Source organism: Amblyraja radiata, chromosome X, assembly GCF_010909765.2.
Source record: "Amblyraja radiata isolate CabotCenter1 chromosome X, sAmbRad1.1.pri, whole genome shotgun sequence".
Taxonomy (NCBI): Eukaryota; Metazoa; Chordata; class Chondrichthyes; order Rajiformes; family Rajidae; genus Amblyraja; species Amblyraja radiata.
The window spans coordinates 9,173,313-9,190,336 of record NC_045999.1 but is presented as its reverse complement, the minus strand read 5'-3'; the positions used below and the strand labels follow the sequence as shown (position 1 = coordinate 9,190,336).

The 17,024-nt window shown below is 47.7% G+C and overlaps 1 protein-coding gene and 1 long non-coding RNA gene across 2 annotated transcripts in view; both read left to right on the top strand.

Annotated features, from left to right (window-relative positions):
• LOC116968184 overlaps positions 1–4,039 on the top strand; it is a 45,105-nt gene extending 41,066 nt beyond the window's left edge. Inside the window, exons 20-22 of the mRNA XM_033014827.1 lie at positions 510–731; positions 2,357–2,527; positions 3,893–4,039. Coding sequence (XP_032870718.1) covers positions 510–731; positions 2,357–2,527; positions 3,893–4,039 — 540 coding nt within the window. The remainder of the gene's footprint in view (positions 1–509; positions 732–2,356; positions 2,528–3,892) is intronic.
• A 2,095-nt stretch (positions 4,040–6,134) lies between these two features.
• On the top strand, positions 6,135–8,713 carry LOC116968269. Its single transcript, XR_004410443.1, has 3 exons — positions 6,135–6,256; positions 7,791–7,956; positions 8,454–8,713. It is a non-coding gene; the product is annotated as an uncharacterized LOC116968269 (long non-coding RNA).
• Positions 8,714–17,024: the final 8,311 nt, after the last annotated feature.

The following is a 17,024-nucleotide window of genomic DNA, read 5'->3' as shown; positions in this document are numbered from 1 at the left end:
CTTCTTCAGACTTATGTTGGGTGGGGAGAAGAAAGGAAAAAGCAAGAGGAAGAGCCCGAGGGCTGAGGGAGAGCTGAGAGGGGGAGGAGACTGCAAGGGCTACCGGAAATTGGAGAATTCCATGTTTATGCCGCTAGGGTGCAGACTGCTCCTCCAATTTACGGTGGTGCTCACTCTGGCCATGGAGGAGGTCCAGGACAGAGAGTTCGGATTCGGAATGGGAGGGGGAGTTGAAGTGCTGAGCCATCGGGAGATCAGAGGTGAGGTTTCAGGATGCGACCCTTCTTCAAACTGATTGTGGAGGGCAGGGGGACTGGAAGCAAGAATGGACCAGGGCTGGCAACAGGTGACATCAGGCAGAGCGTTTTCTGAAGAATGTTCCTGGCACGAAACGTCTCCTATCCATGTTCTCCAGAGATGTTGCCTGACCCGCCGAGTTAATCCAGCGCTTTGTGTCTATCTTTGGTATAAACCGGCATCTGCAGTTCATTTTTCTCTGATCTCAGCAGGTGGGCAGTGCCCCTGTGGGCGAGTGGGGGAGTTGTCCCACACACAGCGCCAGGCCGCAGGAACGAGCGATAGACCGCGGTGAGAGGCCAGCGGGCGATGGGCCTGCCCGCGGACCCCCTGACTACATGGCCGTGTTCTTCACACGGCTGGACCTGGAGCGGAACCTGCGGGCCCTGCGTCAGGGCCTGGTCTGTGGCCGACTCCCAAAGAACACCTACGAGGTGAGTGGAGACCGTCTCCTTGCGTGGCTTTACGGTGAGAGGGGCAAAGTGTAAAGCAGATGTGCGGGGCAGGTTTTTTTATACAGATGTTGGTGAGTGTTTAGTTTAAGTTTAGTTTAGAGATACAGCGCAGGCCTACTTGAGTTCGCACCGACCAGTGACCCACGCACACTAAAGCCCCTGTCCCACTTAGGAAACCTGAACGGAAACCTCTGGAGACTTTGCGCCCCACCCAAGGTTTCCGTGCGGTTCCCGGAGGTTTTTGTCAGTCTCCCTACCTGCTTCCACTACCTGCAACCTCCGGTAACCACCTGCAACCTCCGGGAACCGCACGGAAACCTTGGGTGGGGCGCAAAGTCTCCAGAGGTTTCCGTTCAGGTTTCCTAAGTGGGACAGGGGCGTTAAGGACCTGTTCCACTTTCACGACTTAATTCAAGACTTTGCCCTTGACTCATACTCGCAGCATGGTCGTACGAGGTCGTAGGTAGGTCGCGATGCTAGTCGTAGGTACTCGCGACATCAAGTAGGTCGGGGCGTTTTTTCAACTTGATGAAAAATGTCCACGAGTAAAAAAGATTGTGAATTAGGTTGTGAAAGTGGGACAGGCCCTTAACACTACCCTACACATGCCAGGGACAATTTACACATATACCAAGCCGATTCACCTACAAACCTGTACCCCTTTGTGGGAGGAAAGTGAAGATCTCGGAGAAAACACAAGCGGGTCACGGGGAGAATGTACAAACTCCGTACAGACAGCACCCATAGTCGGGATCGAACCTGGGTCTCTGGCGCTGTAAGCACTATAAAGCAGCAACTCTACCGCTGCGCCAATGTGCCGCCTGGTGGTGGAGGCCGATACATTAGTTGCATTTAGTATAGTGTCGTTTTATTGTCACGTGTTCCGAGGTACAGTGGAAAGCTTTTGTTGCGTGTCAGCGGCAGGGCAATGAATGGTTACAATCCAGCCGGCCACAGTGTACACATACATGATGAGGGAAAATAACGTCTAGTGCAAGATAAAGCCCAGTCACGTCCAATCAAACATAATCCGAGGGTCTCCAATGAGGCAGATAGTGGCTCAGGACCACTGCAGATGCTGGGAATCTGAAATAAAAATCCAGAAAATACTCAGCCTGTCAGGCAGCGGCTCTGGAAAGAGCAACACCCCCAGTTCCTTTACCCCTCCCTCCCTCAAACTCCCCCCTCCCCACTCCCCACCCGAAAAAAAAACCCCCACCCCCCAGCCCAACCATCCTCCACCCCTCCTCGAGCCCACAAAAAAGCGCTACCCACCCCCCTCTCCCCCAACCCTCTCTCCCCACCCCTCTCTCTCCTCCACCCCTCTCTCCCCCACCCCTCTCTCTCCTCCACCCCCTCTCTTCCTCACCCCCTCCTCTCCCCACCCTCTCTCCCCCACCCCTTCCCCCACCCTCCACATCACCCAACCCCACGTACCCGTACGGGGTGCCAATGAATTGTTGCGGACAGTTTTAATCCTCTCTCTCTCCCCCTCTCCCTCTCCTCCCTCTCCTCCCTCTCTCCCTCTCTCTCTCCTCTCTCTCTCCTCTCCCTTTTTTCTTCCTCCACAATCTTCGCCCCCCCTCTGTAACCGCTGCCTGCAGCACGTCGCTGCAGTGATGCAGGGTTACGGGGAGCTGCAGCAGGAGCGCCTGTGCAGCCTGGTGAAGAGCTACAGCAGCTTTGTGCGGAGCTGGGAGGCGGTGGGGAGGACCAGCGCAGAGGGACCCCCCCCTCGACCTCTGGCAACAAGGATGGAGGCTCTCCACAGGCAGGTGAGGAACCCCAGGTGAAGTCGTGGACTTGGAGTCAGAGAGTGAAACGTCACCTATTCCTTTCCTCCAGAGATGCTGCTCGACCCGCTGAGTTCTTCCAGCATTTTGTGTCTAACACAACTAAGTTGTTCCGTCAGTAACCACGTGCCAGTTTAGTTATTTGTCCCATGAACAGTGGCAAGCTTTCGTTGCGTGCTAGCCAGTTAGCGGAAACACTTGCAGTTATTGTCGACAGACCCAAAGTGCTGGAGTAACTCAGCAGGTCATGCAGCATCTCTGGAGAAAAGGAATAGACAATAGACAATCGGTGCAGGAGTAGGCCATTCGGCCCTTCGAGCCAGCACCGCCATTCAATGTGACCATGGCTGATCATCCACAATCAGTGACCCGTTCCTGCCTTCTCCCCATATCCCCTGACTCCGCTATCTTTAAGAGCCCTATCTAGCTCTCTCTTGAAAGTAACCAGAGAACCTGCCTCCACCGCCCTCTGAGGCAGAGAATTCCACAGACTCACCACTCTCTGTGAAGAAAAAGTGTTTCCTCGTCTCCGTTCTAAATGGCTTACCCCTTATTCTTAAACTGTGTGGCCCCTGGTTCTGGACTCCCCCAACATCGGGAACATGTTTCCTGCCTCTAGCGTGTCCAAACCCTTAATAATCTTATATGTTTCAGTAAGATCCCCTCTCATCCTTCTAAACTCCAGAAGTTTTGGGTCGAGACCCTTCTTCAGCTTGAGACCTTGAGGAGATCATGCAGTGGAGATGACAAAAAGTGTAGGGAGGAACTGCAGATGCTGGTTTAAACCAGAGGAACAATTATTGTTAGTTGCCTTGGACTCGGTCTACTTTGAAATAACACAATATTGACAAGAACAGCTTGATCAGGGGTCAGCGCAGCGGTAGAGTTGCTGCCTTACAGCGCCAAAGACCAGGATTCCATCCCGACTATGGGTGTTTGTCTGTACGGAGTTTGTTCGTTGACCAGGTGGGTTTTCTCCAGGTGCTCCGGTTTCCTCCCACACTCCAAAGACGTACAGGTTGTAGGCTAATTGGCTTGGCATAAATGTAAATTGTCCCTAGTGGGTGTAGGATAGTGTTAATGTGCGGGGATCGCTGGTCGGTGCGGACTCGGTGGGCCGAAGGGCCTGTTTCCGCGCTGTATCCCTAAACCAAACTAAACTAAACTTGCCTCATTGTATCAAGCTATTACCTGAAGAAGGGTCTCGACCCGAAACGTCACCCATTCCTTCTCTCCAGAGATGCTGCCTGCCACGCTGAGTTACTCCAGCATTTTGTGTCTGTCTTCGGTGTAAAGCAGCATCTGCAGTTCCTTCTTACACGACTAACGCAGTGATTCCCTCCCCAGAGAGCCCGGTGCTGGTGCAGGGTGAACAGCAGGTATTCCGAGCGCCGCCTGCAGCTGGCTGCCCTACTCACCAGCACACTGAAGCAGGTGGAAGCAGAGTCTGGCATCTTCCTCATCAAACCTGTCATCTCCTGGCAGGGAAGGTAACCTGAGAACAAATCCCTGGGAACGCCACAGCCCATCGATGAAGATCGGCGGGAGCAAGTGGGAGGGGGTGGGGTGGGTGCAGGGAGCTGGTGTCTGGACCTGGGGCTGCTTCCCTTTAAAGGGCCTGTCCCACTTTCAAGACCTAATTCACGACCTCTGCCGAGTTTGCCCTTGACTCATACTGGCAGCAAGGTCGTCACGAGGTCGTAGCAGGCCGTGATGCTAGTCGTAGGCACTCGTGGCATCATGTAGGTCGGGGCTTTTTTCTTGCATGATGAAAAATGTCCACGAATAAAAAAGGTGGTGAAAGTGGGACAGGCCCTTTACTCTGTATGTGGGGTCACCAGGCATCACAGTTTAAGAATAAGTTGTAGGCCATTTTGGACTGGGATGAGGAAATCCTTTTTCAGCCAGAGAGTTATGAATCTGTGGAATTCTCTGCCCCAGAAGGCAGTGGAGGCCAATTCACTGGATGTTTTCAAGAGAGAGCTAGATTTAGCTCTTAGGGTTAACGGAATCAAGTTATATGTGGAGGGCAGGAATGGGCTACTAATTTTAGATGATTAGCCACCAGCCCGGCGTGAGGGCCTGAGCATCGGGCCACCCGGGGCGGCGACTGCGGGTGCGGGTGCGGGTGCTAGGAAGGCCTCGACCACGAGTGAACATCTGGGAAGAACGGAGGGGAGGCTGGCTGGACTATGGTGCCTTCCTCACCTTGGTGCCACTGTGTTATGTTGTGTCGTGGACTTTCAGTGTTTGTGCTTTTTTTAAAATTCTATTTTATTTTTAATATGTTTTATTATTTACTATTATTTATTTATTTTTATTTTTATGATACTGCCTGTAAGGGAAATTCATTTTGTTGTCTCTAACTGAGACAATGACAATAAATTTGAATACAATTCAATACAATACAATACAATGATGATATTGAATGGCGATGCTGGCTCGAGGGGCTGAATGGCCTACGCCTGCACCTATTGTTCTACGTTTCTATCTTTTATGTTTCTATGTAGGGAGAAAGTGCAGGAACTGGTTGTAACAGAATACAGACATAAAAGGTGATTGTAGCTGACACAATGGCACAGCGGTAGAGTTGCTGCCTCACAGCGCCAGAGGGCCCGGGTTCGATCCCGACTATGGGTGCTGTCTGTACAGAGTTTGCACGTTCTCCCCGTGACCTGTGTGGGTTTTCTCTGGGAGCTCCGGTTTCCTCCCACACTCCAAAGACAATAGACAATAGACAATAGGTGCAGGAGTAGGCCATTCAGCCCTTCGAGCCAACATCACCATTCAATGTGATCAGGGCTGATCATCCCCAATCAGTACCCCTTTCCTGCCTTCTCCCCATATCCCCGGACTCCGCTATTTTTAAGAGCCCTATCTAGCTCTCTCTTGAAAGCATCCAGAGAACCTGCCTCCACCGCCCTCTGAGGCAGAGAATTCCACAGACTCACAACTCTCTGTGAGAAAAAGTGTTTCCTCGTCTCCGTTCTAAATGGCTTACTTCTTATTCTTAAACTGTGGCCCCTGGTTCTGGACTCCCCCAACATCGGGAACATGTTTCCTGCCTCTAGTGTGTCCAAGTCCTTAACAATCTTATATGTTTCAATGAGATACCCTCTCATCCTTCCAAACTCCAGAGTGTACAAGCCCAGCCGCTCCATTCTCTCGGCATATGACAGTCCCGCCATCCCGGGAATTAACCTTGTACAGGTTTGTTGGTTACTAGGCTTGGGTATAAATGTCAATTGTCCCTAGTGTGTGTAGGATAGTGTTAGTGTTCGGGGATCGCTGGTCGGCGTGGACTCGGTGGGCCGAAGGGCCTGTGTCCGTGCGGGATCTCTGAACCAAACTATCAATGAATCATTGGAGGTTTACAAAAATGCTGGAGAAACTCAGCGGGTGAGGCAGCATCTATGGAGCGAAGGAAAGAGGCAACGTTTCGGGACGAAACGTTGCCTATTTCCTTCGCTCCATAGATGCTGCCTCACCCGCTGAGTTTCTCCAGCATTTTTGTCTCCCTTCGATTTTCCAGCATCTGCAGTTCCTTCTTAAACATTGAATCCTTGGCTTTTTGGTTTTAGATTGGAGTCCATGAGCAAGATTGGCACATGCAGGAAGGAGCTGGTCAGGAAAGGCCGGGCTAGTACATTGCCCACTGCGTGCTCCCCTGCTGAGGACGGACTGACTGGAGGTGAAGAGATCTCAGGGCAGGTACGCTGATCGTGAGTTCGATTCCCGGTCTAAGACTTGAGCATCGCAGGCAGACACGAAATGCTGGAGTAACTCAGCGGGACAGGCAGCGTCTCTGGAGAGAAGGAATGGGTGACGTTTCGAGTCGAGACCCTCCTTCAGACATCACTCTTGAGCATCACATCCACGTTGATGAGGGTGTGAGGGTAAAATTGACGTATAAGTTCATAAGTGATAGGCCATTCGACCCATCAAGTCTATTCCGCCATTCAATCGTGGCTGATCTATCTTTCCCTCCTAACCCCATTCTCCTGCCTTCTCCCCATATCCTCCGACACACCAAAGAAGTTCTCCCCATTCTGACTCTAATGCCCCTGTCCCACTTAGGAAACCTGAACGGAAACCTCTGGAGACTTTGCGCCCCACCCAAGGTTTCCGTGCAGTTCCCGGAGGTTTTTGTCAGTGTCCCTACCTAGTTCCACTACCTGCAACCTCCGGCAACCACCTGCAACCTCTGGGAACCGCACGGAAACCTTGGGTGGGGCGCAAGGTCTCCAGAGGTTTCCGTTCAGGTTTCCTAAGTGGGACAGGGGCATTACGAGTCATTAAAGAATATTTTCAGAGGAAGTGTGTAGAAAGGAACTGCAGAAGCTGGTTTATATCAAACATAGACACAAAGTGCTGGAGTAACTCAGCGGGTCAGGCAGCATCTCCGGAGGAAAAGGATGGGTGACGTGTCGGGACACCTTCTGTCTGAAGACTCGAAACGTCACCCATCCATATTCTCCAGAGTTGCTGCCAGACCTGCTGACTCTCTCCAGCATTTAGTGTCCATCTTCCATTACATGCCAGGCCTTGTCATGAGCCTCCTCTCTTGCATATCTGCTCCATAAATGTCAGGTGTGAGGAAGAGAGGCGTGAGTTTGTTTGCGAAGGAGAGATGGATTGAAGAGAGAGTAAGGGAGGAAAATGTCAGTCCTACAAAAAGCATGGGATAGATTTTGAATAGGGGGCTTCATTGGGGACAGTAAAAATATAGAAACATAGAAAATAGGTGCAGGAGTAGGCCATTCGACCCTTCGAGCCAGCACCGCCATTCCATATGATCATGGCTGATCATCCAAAATCAGTACCCCGTTCCTGCTTTCTCCCCATATCCCTTGATTCCATTAGCCCCAAGAGCTATAACTGACTCTCTCTTGAATACATCTAGTGAATTATCCTCCACTTCTGTGGCAGAGAATTCACAACTCTTTGGGTGAAAAGGTTTTTTCCTCATCTCAGCCCTAAATGGCCTCCCCTTATTCTTAAACTGTGACCCCTGGTTCTGGACTCCCCCAACATCGGGAACATTTTTCCTGCATCTAGCCTGTCCAATCCCTTAAGAAGTTTATGTTTCTGTAAGATATCCTCTCATCCTTCTAAATTCCAGTGAATACAAGCCCAGTCGATCCATTCTTTCATCATATGTCAGTCCCGCCATCCCGGGAATTAACCTGGTCAACCTATGGGTGCAGTGTAGATAAGTGTAGCGTGTGTTGTTTTTTTCCCCCAGAGGTTGCATATCGCGAGCAGACTGCGCGGTGAAACATGGCGGCACGGAGGCAAGACTCACCTGGAGCCGGTGGAGAGGGCAGAGGTCACGGGCAAGACCAGCCCCACTACAACACCACGCCTCCCCCCGATTTGATGCATTGGACCCCCACCTCAACCAAAGTCAAGTAAGTGGAGCTACAAGTTACCTGCTCTAGTGAGGATGCACGGGACCACAGATGCTGGAATTATGAACGCCACACACTGCTGGAGGAACTCAGCGGGTCAGGCAACATCTGACAAGAGTCAAAATTATTTAATTGTCTTAAGTTTAGAAACTTTTTTTAGTTTCGGTTTGAGGTACAACGTGGAAACAGGCCCCTCAGCCACCGAGTCCGCACCGGCCAGCGATCCCCGCACATTAACACTAATGTATACTCACTAGGGACAATTTTACACTTTACACCAAACCAATTCACCTACAGACCTGTACGTCTTTGGAGTGTGGGAGGAAACCGAAGATCTCGGAGAAAACGCACGCAGGTCACGGGGAGAACGTACAAACTCCATGCAGACAGCACCCTGTTTCTACACTGTATCACTCTGTGACTCTATGACTTTAAGCTGACGAATCTGTGAAAGGAGAATTAACACAATCTGTGTAATATCTGTGGTTTGTCGACAGACCCGCTCCGATACGACGACTGAATGTTGACATCAACAAGGAAGTACTCCCTTGAGTCAGAACAAGATCGTAGCCAACGAGGATGAAGCGCTTCCTGGAGTCTAGGAACTTATTTGGACAGAGGCGGCATCGACGTGTGGGATGACTCTATATCAGTTGCCACGGGTGTAAAAATTCCATTGCAAAAGTAGTAGTAAAAGGGCCAACTTATAGAGATATGGAACAAAACATACATACAATACAATACAATATTTATTACATGTCATTTGAACCTTTTTAATTTAACTGTTAATTTATTGTTTTATTGTAAGTCTGTTTATTTATTTAGAGATACAAGCATGGAAACAGGCCCTTCGGCCCACCGAGTCCATGCTGACCATCGTTCAGACTAGTTCTATGTTATCCCACTTTTGCATCCACTCCCTACACACGAGGGGCGTTTCACAGAGGGCCAATTAACCCACAAACCCGCACTCCTTTGGGATGTGGGAGAAAACCAGAGCACCCGTGTGAAACCCACGTGGTCACAGGGTGAACGTGCAAACTCCAAGAGAACAGCACCCGAGCAGCTCTACCGGCTCTGTGGAAGTAAGAAGGAATTCTTATTTGCAGCCCCACAGCACATATGTAAACATTGCGGGCAGAGGAGATGAGTTTAACTTGTAATCATGGAAAGACACAAAATGCTGGAGTGACTCAGCGGGTCTGGCAGCTCCTCTGGAGAACATGGATAGATGATTGGGAGTTACTCCAGCATTTTGCATCTTTCCTTGGTTAAATAGTATCAGCAGTTCCTTGTTTCTACATTTGAATCATGTACGGCACAGGTATTGTGGACCGAAGGGCCTGTCCTCTTCTATATTTCAGAAATAAATTCAGACACTTTATTCAGACAGCGTTTAAGATACAATTAGACAGGGACATGGATAGGGCAGGTTTAGAGGGTTATGGGCCAAACGCAGGCAAGTGGGACTAGTGTAGATGGGACATGTTGGTCGGTGTGGCCAAGTTGGGTCGAAGGGCCTGTTTACACACTGTATGACTCTAAATGGGAGGAAACCGGAGTATCTTAGGGGAATCCAATGTGGGGGCCATAGTGAGAACATGCTGACTCCACACAGAGAAACATGCCATTAGACCCGAATAAAGAACACTCTTAGTTCTAGATATGATTGTGATTATAACCCAAGGTTCAATCCAAGCCTGTGCACATAGAGTCCTATCATAAACTCACAAATAACGTTAACCTCAACACAAACCCTCCCCATCCTATATTATTCCTCACTATTATGTAAAAAACGTATCAGGCAACTGAACCATCCTACCACAACCAGAGAGCAGTGCTGAACTATCTACCTCTTTGGTGACCCTCAAACTATCCTTGATTGGACTGTTTAAGAAGGAAAAATTCTGAAGAAGGGTCTCCACCCGAAACGTTACCTATTCCTTCGCTCCATAGATGCTGCCTCACCCGCTGAGTTTCTCCAGCATTTTTATCTCCCTTGACTGGACTGTGCTGGCTTGACCTTACACTAAACGTTATTCCCTTATCATGTATCTATATACTGTAAATGGATTCATGTATTGTAATCATGTATTGTCTTTCCGCTGACTGGTTAGCACGCAACCAAAAAGCTTTTCACTGTACCTCGGTACACGTGACAATAAACTAAACTGAAACTGACACTTGCAAATGTTTCTGTTTTTGGCGTGCGGGTGCTTTGGAAACGAACGACGTCACATTGGCAGAATGATTGCAATTCTGTGTGGGTTACCACGTGGGTGGAGATTAATGTGAAAGGCTGAAAAATCATCTTGGATTTGGTGGTGACTGCAGCTTTAATTTCTACTTGCATTGTTTTCAGGGGTTACATTATTATTCCGACACATGCCACGCAGCTACCTGAAATTGCTCAGTCGTGATTCAGGTGCTCACTCTGAGCTAAGCAGCAGAAAGCTTCTGCAGCATTGGAAAGGGAAGTGAACATGTTATTCCTGATTGTGATTACCTCTATTAGGTAGCGTGGGTGTGAAGTGATTTCAGAAGTAATTTAACCTAATGTAACGTAGTCGGTTCCTTTCAACAATGCTGGAGATTCTGGGGGGGGGAGTGGGGGGTGGGGGGGGGGGAGTGGGGGGTGGGAAAGTATCCTGCTAAACCTTCTGCAGGAAAAATGTTCCTGCTAAGTTCGAGACCCTCGACCCGAAACGCCATCATTCCTTCTATCCGAAGATGCTGCCTGTCCCGCTGAGTCACTCCAGCATTTTATGTCTATCCAGTTTAAACTAGCATCTGCAGTTCCTCCCTACTACAGTAGAGTAGAGACAGTTTAAGTTTTTACATAATAGTGAGGAGTAACAGCTATACGAGGAGGGCTTTTTAGATATCATATACATCCGTCAAGATTAGAAAAACAGCGATTATGAAATGAACGATTAATAATCAGGACAGTGGCACAGCGGTAGAGTTGCTGACTTAAGGGCCTGTCCCACTTGGCGATTTTTTCGGCGACTGCCGACGTCATAGCAGTGTCGCCAAAAGATTTTGAACATTTCAAAATCCAGCAGCGACAAAAAAAATGTTGCAACACTTGAAATAAACACCTCGCGCATTACATCATCCCGCCGTGTCACGGCATGAATTTTTCGCTGACCTGATACGTCAGTCAATGATGCCGGCAGTCGCCGAAAAAAATCGCCAAGTGGGACAGGCCCTTTGCAGCGCCAGAGACCCGGGTTCAATCCTGACAATGGGTGCTGTCTGTACGGAGTTTTCACGTTCTCCCTTTGGCCGAGTGGGTTTCCTCCAGTTTCCTTCCTCATTCCAAAGACGTGAGGTTTATAGGTTAATTGGCTTCAGTAAATTGTCCCCAGTGTGTGGAACATTGTCCCTTCTTGTGTAGAACAGAACTAGTAGCTGGTCGGCACGGACTCAGTGGGACGAAGGGGCTGTCTCCACGCTGTATCTTTAAACTAAACTAAAGGTTAATGCAAGGTACACAAAAATGCTGGAGAAACTCAGCGGGTGCAGCAGCATCCATAGTTCCTTCTCAAAGGTTAATGCACATGGGGGACACATCGCTATTTGCTGCATTGTGAATGACCAAACCAGTTCATTCAAAACAAAAAAACGGAGGAAACACTCAGCAGGTCAGGCGGCATGTGTGGAAAGAGAACCTGAGTTAATGATTCAATTTGGAGACCCTTTGACAAAAACGTTGCCTGTTCTGATGAAAGATCTTCAACGTGAAACATGAACTCTGTTCCGCTTCTCGCTGATGCCGCCTGACCCGCTGAGTATTTCCAGAATGTTCTGTTTTTATGTCAGATTTCCGGCACGCGCAGGGTTTTAAAAACGTTCACAATGGTGTCCAAGCCAAACAAGTCCTCTCAGCTGCGCATAGTTTACAACGCAAATCTCTGACAGTGTGGTGGGTAACAAACAATAACTTCTTCCCACATCTCAAGATTTATATGTCAAATCGGCTGGGGCAATATGTGTGATATGTCTCACGCCTCTGTCTAGGTTAATGTAGCATCAATGAAGAAAGCCAATGTGACTTGACAACTAGCTCCTGTAGGGAGTCGAACTTGTAAACCAAGCAACCCTGCGGGTGTTTCAATCACCAGTAATCTTACCAGTGACTTTGGATAAGATGCTGCAAGGAGCTATCAGAATGACATTCCATTTGCAAGTCCTTAGAAGAAAACCTTTGGACGCCTGAGGAAGTGTTCAGGAGACTTCATCGGCGTAAAATTAAGCTCACAAATCATATAGAACACAGAACAATACAGACACAAAATGCTGGAGTGACTCAGCTCCATTCGCTCCATATCCTTCCATTCCCTTCATATTAACATTGCAACCACCAACCAAGCTCTGAATTACAGTCTGAAGAAGGGTTTCGGCCAGAAACGTTGCCTATTTCCTTCGCTCCATAGATGCTGCTGCACCCGCTGAGTTTCTCCAGCTTTTTTGTGTACCTCTGAATTACATAGACTTGATGGGCATTATTTTTGTTGGGGGAGTCCAGAACCAGGGGCCACAGTTTAAGAGTAACGGGTAGGCCATTTAGAACGGAGACGAGGAAACACTTTTTCACACAGAGAGTGGTGAGTCTGTGGAATTCTCTGCCTCAGAGAGCGGTGGAGGCCGGTTCTCTGGATACTTTCAAGAGATAGCTAGATAGGATTCTGAAAGATAGCGGAGTCATAGAAACATAGAAAATAGGTGCAGGAGGAGGCCATTCGGCCCTTTGAGCTAGCACCGCCATTCATTGTGATCATGGCTGATCATCGGGGGATATGGGGAGAAGGCAGGAACGGGGTACTTTGGGGATGATCACATTGAATGGCGGTGCTGGCTCGAAGGGCCGAATGGCCTACTCCTGCACCTATTGTCTATCGTCTATTGTCTTTGCACTATTATTGATTGTTTTTTATACACTGAACTTTTTTGTTGTTTATTATAGTGTTTACAAAGTACCACCTTTACATATTTGTGGTGCTGCTGCAAGTAAAGCCCCTGACCCACTGTACGAGGCAATTCCCGAGTTCTCCCGCGTTTTCCCCTGATTCGAACTCGGGGAATGTCCATAGCGGGTCCTTAGGAGTTTGTGGATGTCTGATAGTGGTTCGTAGCAAGGTGAAAAGTAAAAGTGGCAGGCAGACAAAACCAGGGCAAAAATCAGAAAGGGCCACTTTTCAACATAATTGTATAAGGGGTAAGAGTGTTGTAAAAACAAGCCTGAAGGCTTTGTGTCTCAATGCAAGGAGCATTCGTAATAAGGTGGATGAGTTGAATGTGCAGGTAGCTATTAATGACTATGATATAGTTGGGATCACGGAGACATGGCTCCAGGGTGACCAAGGCTGGGAGCTGAACATCCAGGGATATTCAATATTCAGGAGGGATAGAGAGAAAGGAAAAGGAGGTGGGGTAGCGTTGCTGATTAGAGAGGAGATTAACGCAATGGAAAGGAAGGACATTAGTTTGGAGGATGTGGAATCGGTATGGGTAGAGCTGCGAAACACTAAGGGGCAGAAAACGCTGGTGGGTGTTGTGTACAGGCCACCTAACAGTAGTAGTGAAGTTGGAGATGGTATCAAACAGGAAATTAGAAATGCGTGCGACAAAGGCAAAACCGTTATAATGGGTGACATCAATCTACATATAGATTGGGTGAATCAAATTGGCAGGGGTGCTGAGGAAGAGGATTTCTTGGAATGTATGCGGGATAGTTATCTAAATCAACATGTAGAGGAACCAACGAGAGAGCAGGCTATTTTAGACTGGGTATTGAGTAATGAGGAAGGGTTAGTTAGCAGTCTTGTTGTACGTGCCCCCTTGGGCAAGAGTGACCATAATATGGTTGAGTTCTTCATTAGGATGGAGAGTGACATTGTTAATTCAGAAACAATGGTTCTGAACTTAAAGAAAGGTAACTTTGAGGGTATGAGACGTGAATTGGCCAAGATTGACTGGCAATTAATTCTAAAAGGGTTAACGGTGGATATGCAATGGAAGACATTTAAAGACTGCATGGATGAACTACAAAAATTGTTCATCCCAGTTTGGCAAAAGAATAAATCAGGGAAGGTAGTGCATCCGTGGATAACAAGGGAAATCAGGAATAGTATCAAAGCGAAGGATGATGCGTACAAATTAGCCAGAAAAAGCAGCATACCGGAGGACTGGGAGAAATTCAGAGACCAGCAGAGGAGGACAAAGGGCTTAATTAGGAAAGGAAAAATAGATTATGAAAGAAAACTGGCAGGGAACATAAAAACTGACTGCAGTTTTTATAGATATGTGAAAAGAAAGAGATTAGTTAAAACAAATGTAGGTCCCTTGCAGTCAGAAACAGGTGAGTTGATCATGGGGAACAAGGATATGGCGGACCAATTGAATAACTACTTTGGTTCCGTCTTCACTAAGGAAGACATAAATAATCTGCCGGAAATAGCAGGGGACCGCGGGTCAAAGGAGTTGGAGGAATTGAGTGAAATCCAGGTTAGTCGGGAAGTGGTGTTGGGTAAATTGAATGGATTAAAGGCCGATAAATCCCCAGGGCCAGATAGGCTGCATCCCAGAGTACTTAAGGAAGTAGCTCCAGAAATAGTGGATGCATTAGTAATAATCTTTCAAAACTCTTTAGATTCTGGAGTAGTTCCTGAGGAATGGCGGGTAGCAAACGTAACCCCACTTTTTAAGAAGGGAGGGAGAGAGAAAACGGGGAATTACAGACCATAGAAACATAGAAACATAGAAATTAGGTGCAGGAGTAGGCCATTAGTCTAGACCAGTTAGTCTAACATCGGTAGTGGGGAAACTGCTAGAGTCAGTTATTAAAGATGGGATAGCAGCACATTTGGAAAGTGGTGAAATCATTGGACAAAGTCAGCATGGATTTACAAAAGGTAAATCATGTCTGACGAATCTTATAGAATTTTTCGAGGATGTAACTAGTAGCGTGGATAGGGGAGAACCAGTGGATGTGGTGTATCTGGACTTCCAGAAGGCTTTCGACAAGGTCCCACATAAGAGATTAGTATACAAACTTAAAGCACACGGCATTGGGGGTTCAGTATTGATGTGGATAGAGAACTGCCTGGCAAACAGGAAGCAAAGAGTAGGAGTAAACGGGTCCTTTTCACAATGGCAGGCAGTGACTAGTGGGGTACCGCAAGGCTCAGTGCTGGGACCCCAGCTATTTACAATATATATTAATGATCTGGATGAGGGAATTGAAGGCAATATCTCCAAGTTTGCGGATGACACTAAGCTGGGGGGCAGTGTTAGCTGTGAGGAGGATGCTAGGAGACTGCAAGGTGACTTGGATAGGCTGGGTGAGTGGGCAAATGTTTGGCAGATGCAGTATAATGTGGATAAATGTGAGGTTATCCATTTTGGTGGCAAAAACAGGAAAGCAGACTATTATCTAAATGGTGGCCGACTAGGAAAAGGGGAGATGCAGCGAGACCTGGGTGTCATGGTACACCAGTCATTGAAAGTGGGCATGCAGGTGCAGCAGGCAGTGAAGAAAGCGAATGGTATGTTAGCTTTCATAGCAAAAGGATTTGAGTATAGGAGCAGGGAGGTTCTACTGCAGTTGTACAGGGTCTTGGTGAGACCACACCTGGAGTATTGCGTACAGTTTTGGTCTCCAAATCTGAGGAAGGACATTATTGCCATAGAGGGAGTGCAGAGAAGGTTCACCAGACTGATTCCTGGGATGTCAGGACTGTCTTATGAAGAAAGACTGGATAGACTTGGTTTATACTCTCTAGAATTTAGGAGATTGAGAGGGGATCTTATAGAAACTTACAAAATTCTTAAGGGGTTGGACAGGCTAGATGCAGGAAGATTGCTCCCGATGTTGAGGAAGTCCAGGACAAGGGGTCACAGATTAAGGATAAGGGGGAAATCCTTTAAAACCGAGATGAGAAGAACTTTTTTCACACAGAGAGTGGTGAATCTCTGGAACTCTCTGCCACAGAGGGTAGTCGAGGCCAGTTCATTGGCTATATTTAAGAGGGAGTTAGATGTGGCCCTTGTGGCTAAGGGGATCAGAGGGTATGGAGAGAAGGCAGGTACGGGATACTGAGTTGGATGATCAGCCATGATCATATTGAATGGCGGTGCAGGCTCGAAGGGCCGAATGGCCTACTCCTGCACCTAATTTCTATGTTTCTATGTTTCTATGTAATGATCTAACTACGAGTAAAAAGTAATTTTTCATCACGAGTATTTTTTTTTACACATGGATATTTTTTACAGGGATGAAAAAACGTCACGAGTTACCGGATGTCCCGAGTACCTACCGTTAGCATTACGAGCCGCTACAAGACATCCACGAACTCCTACGGACCCGCTACAGACATTCTCCGAGTTCGAATCAGGGGAAAACTTGGGAGAACTTGTGAATTACCTAGTACAGTGGGACAGGGGCTTAAGAATTTAATTGTTCCGTTTCGGGGCATAAGACAGTAAAACAGGCTTGACTCTTATGAAAAGTCAGACATAGAAAACATATGTTATCCTCTATAGGTGGCAGAAGACAATGTCCATGTAACAGCAGTGGGAATAGCTAGAGCTAAAATATAGGTCTGACTCGAAAGGAAATGTATGAACACATGTTAAATGAATGGACAATTCAAATGCTGGATTGAAAGAAAATATGAAGGCATTCCATCACAGACCATAGAAATCATACACCAACCAACCAACCGAGAACACATAAAAGGGGGATACAGAATAGTAACTGAGGGAATTGCAAAGTTGGATTATGGAAACTGCTAAGTTATAATGAATATGATTTGTCTTGTGGAATGTCATTGACCATAATGGATGTGGAGCGTGCCAAAACTGCAGACACTGGCTGCCGAGGCAATGTTCCAGGCATGCAAGTAGTTGAACAAATTATTCCAACAAAAAATGGACACAAAGTACTGGAGTAACTCAGCGGGTCAGGCAGCATCTTTAGTTGAATAACGTACCACTTCCCCAGCTTTGAATGGGGAAATACGTCAGGTTCAGAACTGTTGAACAGAAAACAAGAAACAAGAAAC